The sequence below is a fragment of the Ursus arctos genome, unplaced genomic scaffold (assembly GCF_023065955.2).
Source record: "Ursus arctos isolate Adak ecotype North America unplaced genomic scaffold, UrsArc2.0 scaffold_7, whole genome shotgun sequence".
Taxonomy (NCBI): Eukaryota; Metazoa; Chordata; class Mammalia; order Carnivora; family Ursidae; genus Ursus; species Ursus arctos.
This window is the reverse complement of record NW_026623089.1, coordinates 28,209,951-28,223,456: the sequence shown is the minus strand read 5'-3', so window position 1 is coordinate 28,223,456 and position 13,506 is coordinate 28,209,951. Positions and strand designations below refer to the sequence as shown.

Sequence of the window (13,506 nt, the reverse complement as noted above, 5' to 3'; positions counted from 1 at the left end):
AGAGCAAGTGAAAATAAGGTACTGGTTTAACCCCCAATAATACAACATCCTCAACACAAACATACAGATACAGATATGTACCCCATTTTTTCTATATGCAGCTTATATTTTTTACTTTATTCTTTGCCATTCAAAAAGCAAAACACATGCATTAAGGTTTCTAAATAACATAAATATTTTGCTTGATTTAAAGTGTCTGTTCCATACAGTGTGATGATAGTTTTCTCTGTATGGATTTGTATGTGTGTCAATGCCAGTGTGTTTTGACTGTAAATTCCTAGAGACAAAAATGATGTCAACTTAAGTCAATCAAACATAAATTCTGGGGTACTTGGACTAAATTAGATCAAGTATTCAGAAAAGAATCTCAGAAAAATTCAGAGAATGAGGAGGGATGGATGGGGATTGGCTTAGCAGAAGGTTTGGTAGGAGAGGAGACAGAGCTTTGAAGGACAAGTAAAATTTTGAATTCAAGAGGGAGGATGAGTATTCAAGGTGGATGATATAAGCAAAGTGGAGGGACTAAGCAAAAATTAATCTGACTAAAGTAGAAAAATAATACTGGAGACCACTGTGAAATTCTACAAATATGAAGACCAGAGCACTTTGAGACTGCAGTTCATGCCTTATTCCTCTTGGTAGCCCCAATGTCTAACACTAAGTTTGGCATATAGTTGATAATCAAAAGTTTATATAGGCAAAATTACAGTTCTTCACTATAGTAAAGTGAAGAAACCTGACAGAACTGAACTTCACTCAAGCAAATCATGAAACCTAAGGACAGCAGAGTCCAACAAGGTATCTACATCTTGTACAACACAAACCATTAATCTAGAAATAAGTATTTACTCTGACAAAACACCACCCACAGACAAGTGCAAGAAATAAAACACACCAAATTCTCTCATGCTTATATATTCTCTCTCTTACACACACACACACACACACACACACACACACACACACACATACCCCTACCTCAGTGTTCCCAATCCACTGTCTCATAGACTGAGACAGCTGAAAACTTGATTAAGGCACTAAGAAGCCCCAAAGTTAAGATTCTTAACATCTAATCCATTTTGATGAAGGATTCTCAGAAAAGGCTCCTGACTCTAGGAGCCCAGACCATGTGACTGGGGGCATGATCAGGCCCAGGGAATCATGAAAGAAATTTCTTTTCTTCTCTGAGGTGCCCATCCCACCAGGAGGGCTTGGTAGAACAGGAGAGAGAATTTAAACTCATTTGGCAAGAAAAATATTGATATTTGATATTGGCAACAGTAGAACAATTGTGTTGTACAGGAATACACAACTGTCTGTGGATAACCTTTGGCCCCAATGACCAGGTGATAAATTATACAAATGTGGTTGTGATTGTAAGGTTTATTCGCTGAATTTTCTGATTCGCTGAAATTAATTAAGCCACCTCTACTCATAACAAATCCCAGAGTTTCGATCTCTACCACTTCCAGCACTCTACAGATGGCCACCATGACTAAATGACAGAACAACTATATCTTTGTGAGATACCATATTCAAATTCAAAAGGTACAGTGAGCTGCAGCTAACATCAGGACTTGGGTACCAAATTTTAAACATTTCAGAAAATTCATCCTTTTGTTTCCAAAAGGCAGAATAAGACATTTATAAAACTTCAGGTGATTTCTGACACACTTTAATAAAATATTCAATTAAATCAAATCCTACTAAAGTTGCTGGCAGACAAATCATGAAATGCCAAATGATGAAGTTGAAAGTTCTTCCTCAGCCTAAAAATCTCCAGAAACTGCTTTTGGCTGATGCTGCTAAAGTGACAAGAAGTCAGTAGTATGAAATTTGACATTAATACCTCATTCATCTTCTCAGCCCATTTCATCTTCTCAGCCTCAGTGTCAAACAGGAATTAAATGCCTGCTCAGTGAATAAAGTCATGAGTGAATGAATATTATAAAATACTAGCCTGTTTTTATTCTGTGGTAAAACTTATCAAGCAAGTTCTAAAACCTTTTCTTTCTTTTATATATCTTATAATGTAAGAACCAAATTAATTACTAAATTTTAAATTATCTGTCTTTCAATCATGCTTCATAACTCAAACCTCAACAAAGTACTTTAGCTAGAGTATGTGAACACGTGCAGTAATTTTGAAAAGAAGAATGGGAGAGGGCAAGGGGCACTGCCCACGTTGAAAACATGTCCTCCCCTTCTCCAATGGAATAAGAGAACTTACAACACCCTCTAGTTTCCTATAGGAACAATACTATTTACTATGGCTAAAATTCAAGGTTCTCATAATGTAATCCGGATTTACCCAACCAACCTTTTCCCTCAAACATGTACTTTCTTCTTCTTCAATTACATATTTTGGAACTAACAAAAATATATTAGAACTTCTTAAAACTCAATTTAGACATAATTTTAGCACTATGAGCTTTTCTTAGAATCATTTCTAACAGGGCGCCTGGGTGGCTCAGTCAGTTGAGCATCTGACTCTTGATTTCTACTCAGGTCTTGATCTCAATGTCATGAGACTGAGCACAAGGAGTCTGTTTGGGATTCCCTCTCCCTCTCCCTCTGCCCCTCCTCCTGTTGAGTTCTGTCTCTCTCTCTAAACAATCATTTCTAACATGTACTTTATTTTTTATATATTTTTTAATTACAAACATTTCTGAATTAACAAAAAAATGTTCCAATAGGCCTCTAAAAAATATAGCTCTGGCAATATGAACTAATCTTAACATGTGCCTTCTATGCAACCAGGATGGTCTCCTTTCTACCCAAACACATATTTAGGCTTTGCCCTCGTGCTCTTTCCCTTGAGTTAAATGTCCTCTCTTCTTGTCACTACCTCTCCAAAGTCTAACTCTTTCACAAGGCCCAACCTAACTCCTACCTAAGTCTGGCCTATATTCATCTCTACTTTTCCTGTTACACCTGGCAAAGTGTTTCACTTAGCACTTCTTTCTATATTGTCTCTGAGTTACTCTTAAGTTTTATCAGTATAAATATTATCTCACTAATTAAGCTACTAGTTCACTGACAGCAGGGACAGTGTCTTTTGAAGGGTACAGGTCAGTTAGTCTGTAGAATGCCTTTCAGTTTGGTTTGGCTAATGTTTTCTCATATTACAGAGAGTTAGGGATTCTTCCAAAGAATATCAAAAAGGTGATGTGCCTTCCCATCACATCATATCAGGGAATACATGATTATCCAAATGATTTATCTGCTTATGTTAAGCTTGATCACTTTGTGAAATAGTCTGTTTCTCCACTATAAAGTTAGTATTTTCCCCTTTACAGACTCTCTTCTTTAGAAACAAATCATTAAATCCAGCCTACACTTAAAAGGACAAAAGTCAAGTTCCACCTCCTAGAGAGAGAAGTATCAAAGAATTTACGGTCATAAGCCAAAACCACCTCAACAATTCATTAATAAATATTATGGGAACGATGCTTTAAAGCTATGCAAATATCCAGTTTTACATTAGGGTCTCACCTATTTTTTTTTAAGATTTATTTATTTCAGTGAGAGATAGAGAATGCAAGCAGGGGGAAGGAGAGAGAGAGAATCCTCAAGCCGACTCTCCTGTGAGCACTGAGTCCCATATGGGGCTTGATCCCAAGACCCTGAGGTCATGACCTGAGCTGAAACCAAGAGCAGGATGCTCAACCAAATGAGCCACCCAACCACCCCTCACCTATTTATTTTAACACTGATTAGGAGATCTTGCCTACAGCAATTATTACTGTTGTGTTCTAATGGTGATTTGGGACGCTGTCATTTATTTATTTGATATTCTGCCATTCTTTGTCTAGCATGAAACTAAACAGAGTAGGTAATCAATAAATACTTGTAAATGTAACTGAATTTCAAGAAACCTTTATAAAACCTTTATTTTAAATAAAATGAGATAATAAAAGGTGGGTAAGTTCAAGGCAAATATGTTTTTTGGTACTTGTGCTGTTGTCATGTCTTACGTCTTGATTGATAGCATGGAAATAGAAAAAAATTAACTACCTCACCTCTACTAAAACTGGGAAAACTTCCTGGAGAAAGGCGAACAATAATAATAGTTGTAGAGTGCCTTAGAGTTTATAAAGTGCACTCACATTCATCATTTAGAATTTCAGAAGCTCTCTGAAGAGAAAATCTTCAAGACAAGGGAGATAAAAAAAAAAAAACTGTTGAAGTTTGTGAAAAAGCACTATTAAATTGGGAATTAGAAAATTAGGCACAGAAACTAAATAAGGCTAACAAGGAAAAGCAAAAGTAAAGGCAAAGAAGAAACAAATACAATATAAAATTAGTAATGGGTCTAGTGCAAGGCTTTAAACTAGGTGATAAATTTAATTTAAATGCATAGCGTGAAACCAAGATGACTTAGACTACATAAGATAAAGAGTACACAGTTAAAATATTGAAAATGTCATTAAAATAAGCATTAAGAATGAACTTATAAGACTATGCACTTAAGGTGAAAAATGAATAGAATCTTCACATACAAATTCACTCATTTCTTCATTAGTCATCTCCATTTTCCCAGAGCTTTAACAGTGTTGTTAAGCCAATATAGATCCAAAAATGTTTGTTGAACCTCTATTAATGCTAGACATTTTAGAATATATACTAATTAGATATGGTCCCTTCTTATGAAAAATTTGCTTTCTATAAAGGTAAAACATTTAATGGAAAGGAAAACTTTTCATATACATGTTAAAAGTTAAAAGCAAAATAAGGCAGACAGAGCCAAAAAAAAACAAAAACAACAACAAAAAACCCAACATAAAGAGTAAAAGCTACAACAGTCCAGAGAAAGAAGAGATCACTGCGCAATGATATGCTTGGGAAATGCCTTGAGAAAATAAGGGGGATTTGCCATGGGCCTTCAGGAATTGGGTAGCGGGTAAGATTTGAACAGAGCCAAGAGAAAGGCATTCAGAGCAGAGATAATGTGGCTGAACAAAAGTATGGGGTTGAGATAATGAAGATGCTTTACGGAGAGTGAAAATCAAGTAGGACTACAATAAAAAGTATATAAAAACACAGGATACAAAATTGTAACCCGAGACTGAAATGTGAAAGGCTTTGAATGCCAAGTTGAGGAACTTCAACATTTTCTGGGCAAAAGAATAATATAATGAATATGATATTTTAGAAATATCAAGCTGGCTTTTGACATGCATAATAAATGGTGTACAAAAGGTAAGGCAAATGGTAAGATTCCAAGGTATGAAGAACAATCCTATTTTTATACCTTCCATCACCATCGTGTTTGTATGAAATTCAAGCTGCCTAAGCATAGAGTTGAATAGATTAACTGTATTAAGAGTAACCAGAGACTCTCCCAAAGTGATACATAAACAGCAGTTTTAGAAAGTTAAGAGAAAATGCAATTGCGCTAAAGCTTAAAAAGTATGTGGAAAATAGAAGCTACATGCTTTGTTAATTGCACTATTCATTCAGGGGGAAACAACAAATCACATCAAAATAACAGTAAGAATTAACTGTAAAAGTGTATTTTACCTAAACTGGAATTACTCGTTCATTTCATTGTTAGCATATAACAAAAGTAAAGACCAGTCTCTTCTCTCATTACCACAAAAAAAGTAAGCCATCCTAAGTTCTCCACCTCCATTCCTTAAAGACAATTCTCCCTACATTCCCTTAATCCTGTCAAACAATTTTCTAATTCTATCTCCTTTCTTCTGTATAAACTTCTGTCTCATTAAATCTTATTCACTCTTAATCCCACTTCAAAATATTAAATGTTACAAATTTTCTGGAATTGCTCTTAATAAATGTAAGATCCTTAGCCTTTATATAGTGTGTTGTAACTGACAAAATATTTTACACATATTACTTTTTAAAAGCCTCACAGAAGCAATGCACAGCAGGTATTATCACCATCCATATGCTATAGAGAAGCAGAAAGCCCAGGGCCACACAATCCTAAGTGATAGAGCAAGGCCTGCAATACAGGCCTTCTAAGTCCAAATTCCATATTCCCTTCACTATAGCATTCAATTTCATAATGTGCCAATAGGTGTATCTTATTACTCAAAATGTATGTTATTACTCTGTATTATGTTTAAGTCAATACATCTTGTTTTTAATAAGGTGCTTATGCCCAAGTGCCTATTACAGGGCCATTTACTAAGAAGACCTAATTATGTTTAAAGATGTTCATCATGATGATGATAATTATCACTGGATGAAAAGTGACAACTGAAGTATAATGTTTGCAAAATTGCTAAGACTACCAAAAATATTTTTGCCTTAAATTCTGTAATGCAACATGCAACAACAAAGACAATACGGGTGATTTAAGGATAAGTGAGCATCAAAGGGCAGAAACAGGGCATTCCTACTCTCTTTAACTCTGCTAAGGTCTCAAATACTGATACAGTTCAGAGCATCTCATTACCAGGGAGACATAAATCAAAAGGAGATCAGCTAGGAGCAATAAAACAGATTAGTGACTGGAAATACAGACTTTAAAGAAAGTTTTAAAAGAATTAAATCCAGGTAGTCTAGATTAAAAAAAACATCTATAAGGAAATCTTTTTTTGAAGCTGCCACTCATACCAAAGACAGAAATTATTTTGAAGACAGATGTCTAAAAAAATGCTAAAAAAGACATAATCATAAATGTTTGGAGAATATTTATAAAAGGAAAATTCAGGATAAATATCCTGGCAAAAACCTATGGGACAGAAGAACTCTCTCCCCCAAGTGTGGTAAAAACTACATTCCTAGAGATATTTAATACCAGGTTGGACAAAACAAGAAAGGATTCCATATGGAATGATCCTGTACTGGCCCCTGAAGTGGTGGGAGGATTGAAGATGACCTCTTAGATCTTTTCCATTTCTGATTTTTTTTTAATTCTACGAAGTTTTATGGGGCAAAGCCTTCTGCCAATTTCCCTTCTCCCCATGATGCCCACTTTCTCTTTTCACAAAGGGAAACAAATTGTATCCTTCATTTTAAGCGGATCTCATGTTCTCAATGAATTAGTAATATAATCCTAGGTTCAAGTTTGGGAGAAAAAGTCCAATTCCTGTAATTTATAATGGTCCTTCCCCCCTCCCCCAGTGGTTCTTGGGGCTCTTATATGTTTTTTCACAAGCCAAAGAAGTAGTAGTTGACATGAATTCAAAGAAAAGCCGTTTCATCAGGAAAACCATTAATATTCTCCCTTCTCATGTCTGATCACAGAGCTGACAGTGACCCTAGGAGCTATAAGGCCCTGGGTCAAATTACCATCAGAGCTGCTGTTCAGGATTATCTTTTACCTTTCAGCATTTTATGCTGAGTGACAGCAAGATCTATTGCAATCCACATTTTTATGGCAATGACATTTACCTTTGAAAAGATGTAGCTTTACACTCCTATACACTTTGGCAAATGTTGTAAGAGTAAGTCCTATTCAGGCTTTAAACTCAAGAAGCCTCAGCCTTGCTCTCTTTCTCCACTCTGGCACTTACAATAAAAAATTTCCCCCAGCCACCCTTGAGATAGATCCCAGTATCTCTCCAGAATCCCCATTCAGTGAAACTCCAGAATATGCATACAATGGCATTTCCTCCTTTTGCTGATTTACAAGGACAAGATGTAACAAAATCCAGGGAGCTCTAAGAACCTGTCCTTGAGCTCTTCAAAAATAAAACCGAGGCTCACTTATGAAAAGGGACAGCAGGGCAGAGATAACCCTCCAAGAACGGACACCAATGCCTCTTTCATACAATCTAAACAGCCTCAGTAGCTGAGTACCCACCAATTCCCATCTTGACTACTTGAAAGAAATATGCCCCCTACCCACAAAGAAAATTCATATATATTAACACTACGCCCTCTAAACAAAACTTTTAAACACCATTTTCATTTTTTCCTAGTAAAAATGAGACTATTCGAACCTAAAAAGACTGACCTCTCACGCTTGAATATGGTTTGGAGTTTTCAAAGACCTTCCAACACTTAACTCATTTGATCCTGGCAAGAAAGAAGGCTGGCATTCATAATCCCATTTTAAAACAGGAAGAAAAAAAAGACTCTAAGATTAGGCAGTCTGAAGGAGAACCCACCGGAAGATATTCAAACCTTCCCCAACAAAAAGGTCCAATCTAAAACGGATTATCCAGAAAACTTATAGAGTGGGATTCAAAAGAGGCTGTATCACCTATACCCTCATCTCAGGAAAGCAAGAAATAAGAAAAACAAAAAGGCACTTTTTTCTAGAATTTTAGGAATGAAACGTGACCCTGACCCATTAGTAGCCTATGAACCTGTCTGAATTTTCTCAGAAACCCACTACGTCTTCTCCCCCACAGGACTGGCCTGCCAGTTGTTCTGGCTACCAGTTCTCGGCCTCCGGAGCTCAGACGCCCAGCGGAAGTCCGGCAGCAGGGCCCAGGACAACCTGGCGACCCCCTCCGCGTAATCACGTCAGGAGTCCCATACTCTGATGTCCCCTAACCCTCCGCTACCAGCTTTTCAGAGGAGCTTCTACCAAGCTCTCCTCCAAGTCTGCTACTATCCCTACCCCACCCCACATACACAGAGAGCGCTCGCTCCTATTCCGCCAACTTCCCTCACCCCGCTAGACTAGAAGCAAGTTTCTCACCATCCTCATAGTTTTTGAGATAGTAATCCGGACCGGGGCCCCCGCGGCTTTTCGCCGGGTTCCTCAGGTTCTGGAACTGCAGGAAGTCGGTCCTTTTGCCCCCGAAGCGAAGAAAGGCGGGCGAAAGTCCCCGAGCCAGGGTCACCAGACGCTTGGAGCTGCAGGGATAGAGAAAGAGAGAGGAAAGGATCGGGGGGAAGCGAGAGGCGCGGGGCACCGACCAAGGCCGTCTTCCCACTCTCTGCGAGCGACCTGGCGGAGGCTACGGGCTGTGTCCACCCCAGCCCGCTATCCGCGCGGGCCCGGCTGCCAGGCTACGCCTCCTGCACCCAGGCGGCTGCGGCCCCCTCCCTCAGACAACCCGACGCTGCTCGCCAAAGGTACTTCTTTCCAAACGGTTAGTCTGCTTGTTAACACAGTGCGGGGGGGCGGGGGGGGCACGTCTGCTGAGAACACCGGGCTACGGCGCAGTTGCCCAGCTTCTGCCACTGCCTGGAAAGCGCTCCTGGCGGAGACGCGCAATGCGCGGACTGCCGGGCTCCGACTTTTGCCAAACTTCTAGGCTGAAAGCCGAGATCTGCCTCCTCCGCCCCAGGGGCACCCCAACCTCTGTGGATAAGGTGAAACCTGCCTCCTTTCTTTTCTCTCAGACCGGGTACCTGAGGTCGAGTTCGTTCGTTCTTTTTTTTTTTTTTTTCCCCTTCCTTAATGCTAAAGTTGATTTTCCTTCAACACTATCTTGTAACAACCGCATCCATCTCCCAAACTCTGGACAAGAGATTCCCGGGGTAAATCCTTGCTTTTCTGAGAACTCTACCCACCCCTGCCTTGCACGGTAAAAGTAATGTCTCTTTGGCCCCTTAAATAATTCAGCCTGATCTCAGGAAAGGTAACATCCTCCTCCCCACTCTCTGAGTTCAACTTCACGTTTCCTTCCTACGTGGGGCCCTTTGGAAGCAAGCTCTGGGAAAAGTAAAGTTTGCCGAAATGCGGAACCTGCTCATCGGAGGAGACTCCAGAAGCACCAGAACAACAGCATTTACATGTATTTAGGTTCGGGATTTCCATAAATAAATAGTTTTAAAAGCCAAAAGCTACTTCAGGGAGGGATAAAGAAGGAGCGGTGCTGATGCTCTTAGTGCTAAGACGACCAACTGTTGAATTCCGGATCTGTAAGTTATTTTTAACGCTTTGCTGGTTCAGGATCTGAAAAATCCAAATCTAAATGTAGAAAATACACAGGATCATAAAGGGGGTGGATGTGAAATCAAAAAGCGGAGGGCTATAGTTTCGGAGAGTTGCTGACAAAGTGGTAGCCACCCCGAGAAGTCCGGTGGCCGGGAATGTCGTTTGGCCGAGGACTCCGGGACTGCGTTCTAGGGCTAGCGCAGTCAGGGCACCGCATGGGCCCGCGGCGGGCAGAGGAGTCACATCCGCGCCAGTACCGCCCGGCAGAAAAGGCATTTCCAACAACTGTCCATCCCGAAGCCTGTACAGCCAATGCAAATGCGCCCCGCCACGGCTTCTTCCCCTAAAAGCTGCCTTCCAGAATCTTTTCTGCAGCATGCAGTTAACAAGATGGTTTAAAAAGTAAGGAAGGAAGGAAAAAGAAGCCCGAAGGAATCCGCGCAGCTGGAGTAATGCTATGCAAGTGGGGCGTGTATTTCGGAAAACCCCCCGTCGCCCCCAACCAACGCACGAGCTCAGAGACGCGCTCTGGTGCACAACAGAACTTCCGAGGAGGAAGCCGGGCCGCGCGTAGCTCTTCCCGCCTTCCCAGCAGAGGCACCGCCAGGAACCGAAACGGCCTCAGCGACAGCTGCAGCAACACCAACCACGCAGTCCTCCCGCAACGCTCGCTCCACGTGGAAGGAGCGCTCCACGTGGCTCCTCCCGCTACCGGCCGCGTCCGCTAACCCAGCTGAGGCCCGGGCAGACCCGCAGCGCTGAGGGGCTGGAGGACGCCAGCAGCAAAATGGATTTCGCAAGGAGTGAAAGATACTCACGAAAGACGCACGGCGGACGCGGCCTCCGGGCAGAAAAGTGGGACTGAGAGAGCGCTTAGGTCTCTTCGGGAGTCCCACAGCTGAGGCTCCAATTTGGAGGGAATTTTTAATAACTCAACACTGGATTCGACATTGCAGACGATTTATTTATTTATTTTTTTACACCACAACTCTGTCCCTGATGGGAAGGGATCTTAGTTGCCTAACTGCTAAACAGTAACAACTCAGGGAGAGAGTGAGCCCAATTAGATCCCAAGCCATTGAATAAGGGGGGAGTTCATGATCACAAACCACCCGGTTTGGTAATCCGCTGGTGCCGAGTTTGGACCTCCGAAACATCCCCGGAGTATTTCTCGGACCCTTTCCGCTCTCCTTATATACCCTATGACTGGAGCGAGAACTTTTTTTTCTTTAAAGAAAAACTAAACTATGCAGTTACCGCAGGAGATTTAAGGAGGAGGGACTGGGGGGCCATTCGGTCTATAAAAAAACATCCTACAAAGTCCTGAAGTCTGGAGACGACAGCAGAGGATATAAAAGAAAACTTCAAAAATCAGATCCAACTTGCCCCACCGCTCAAGTCTCTGCTTAAATTCGTTTTCTGTCTTGGAGTGGGAGAGGACTGACAAATCGATCTTTCCGTGGAAAATTCCACTTTCATGCGATCCCCGCTTGAACACTCACATACACACACACAGGCACACACACTCTCTCTCTCTCACACACACACCCATTCCTCTCGGGTCTTTGTTGCTCCAGACCTTTCTTCGCTTTTGTAACTGCCCTGAACCTCTTGTTTCTTTTTCAGAAGGAGACGGGGAGGCTAATTGTGGATATATGTAAGCACAACATTTTTTCAGTCATAACTGATAAGTTTCTGAAATGCCTTCTGCATTGCAAACATGTGCATCTTAATAGAAAACATTGCTTTTCTCAATCACCAGTTAAAGCCTCACAGCAAATATTCCAGGAGGAGGAAAACCTCTTTTCTTCTCTTTGTGAGATCCGCTTGGCTTATTTTCTTCTTCTTCTTCCCCCTTTGGAATGGGGGATAGGAAGGGGTGGGGGTTGTTACTTTAAAAAAAAAATGATCCATGGAAGCCCCTGCCTTACCTTAAGAAATCGAGCCAGCCATCATGAATGATGGACGGATCCAGCTGCAGAGAGAGGAAGTTCTCATTGACTGTCCTGACTGGGTTCTTGGTGCTCACATCAAGTAGAATCAGAGTCTTTTCCTTCAAACCTGGAGCTCTGTCTACAGGCAAGGGTCTCCTGTCTCCAACTTGGGAGGAAAGGGAGAGATGGAGCAACAGAGCCAAGACAGCCACCGGGGCTAGGCACGCAGGGGGGCGGGAGTTGCTGGAGGGCATGGCTTCAGGGAAGGCACAGAGCACCCTCATTAAATCCCTCTGATTTAAACCTCTCTTCCTACAGGGTCTCACTGGTGACTAATTGTCCTTATCTAAAGTGTATGTCTGTCTGCCTCCCCCCCCCCTTTTTTTTCCTTTCCTTTTTCCCCCCTCTCTCGCTCTCTCTTTCTCTCTCTCTCTCTCTTTTTTTTTCAGTGTTTTGGTGCTGGTGGAGCGAACTCACGCCCCTAGCCAGCCTTCTCAGTGACTCGTGCCAAGAGTACTCGTACACCAGCACCGCCCCTTTAAGAGATTTCGACTGCAGACATTTTTTTAAACTTTTTAAAGGTGAGGGGATGGGGGGGGGGAGGCGGGAAGTAGGAGGAAGGGGTGGCGTTGTACCCTCCTGATTTAACCCTCTAGGGTCAGGAAGCAGAGAGAGGGATGGAAACGTATGGTTGTAACATTTTGGGTACGGGGCGGGACGTCTTGTTTTTACTTCCCTCCCAGCGAGGCTTTGGGGAGGGCGGTTCTAGCTTCAATCCCGACACGAAAGCCCCAGCGCCAGCCCTAGGCGCTGGAGTGAAGAGTGCGCACCCGCCGCGCGCCGGTTTCTCCTGACAGCGGCAGGCATATCTTCCTCTCTGGGCCCTTCCCTTTGCGTTGAAGGAGCAAGAGCAAGAGTGGTTAAGTTGCAGAGGGGGTCCTGCGGCGGCGACTGTGATTCCAGCCAAAGCACAGAGTGCAGATGGAGACTTCATGGACACAAGTATGGACCTCTGCTACGCGCTGGGCAGCCACACAGAAGCATCCTCTGACCTCAGTAGGGAAAACAGTAGCCAGAAAGAATACCAAGTGTCCTGGTCAAAGGGCTTATCCGCCGGTAGGGGCAAAAGGCCCCAGGCTGCGCGTGGCTCCGTTCTGCCGGCAGCCAAGGAAAAAGTGTCTTGGGGACTTCAATATACGCTGACTTAGGCCAAGTCAAAGCAATCTAGTCGTGCTTGGATGGTCTCAGGAACGCTGCGCCCATCTGAGCCATGGCTTGGCCACTCCACCGCACAAGCGGACTTGCCCTTCCAGCCCCTCCTTGAGGCTGACCATGGGGTTATCCCTCCTGCAGGGAAGTGCACCTTTATGGTGCCAGAAAGGCACAGAGTAACACAGCTGGTTTTCATACCTGGCCAGCAGTCACAGCCAGTGTCTGCCGGCACATAGTCCCTGGATGCTCGAGAACAGCCAGTAACCATGTGGCGCATCACCCGCCCTGCCTCACCAAGCCCAACCCACACCATCTCTCAGTCAGCACCATGGGTCTCAAACCCAAGCAGGGAAAAGAAGTCGGGCCCAGTTTGCTGTACTCAAAGTTGTGGCCCCACTTTCAGCTTTTTTCTGAAATAAAATGGACCTTCTACTTGGCAGATGAAGATAACTATTTTATGCATGGTGGGTATGCACGAGGGTCCCAGGGCCTCCAGATATCAAACAGGCAAAATGCAGAGCAAAGGTTCTGCCCAAGGGTGGATGTGCA

The 13,506-nt window shown here is 42.6% G+C and overlaps 1 protein-coding gene across 1 annotated transcript in view; it reads right to left on the bottom strand.

Moving 5' to 3' along the window:
• Positions 1-12,162, bottom strand: part of HPSE2 (heparanase 2 (inactive)) — a 640,767-nt gene extending 628,605 nt beyond the window's left edge. Inside the window, exons 1-2 of the mRNA XM_048219210.2 lie at positions 11,743-12,162; positions 8,624-8,781 (exon numbers count right to left, since the gene is read on the bottom strand). Coding sequence (XP_048075167.1) covers positions 8,624-8,781; positions 11,743-12,029 — 445 coding nt within the window. The 5' untranslated portion in view covers positions 12,030-12,162. The remainder of the gene's footprint in view (positions 1-8,623; positions 8,782-11,742) is intronic.
• Positions 12,163-13,506: the final 1,344 nt, after the last annotated feature.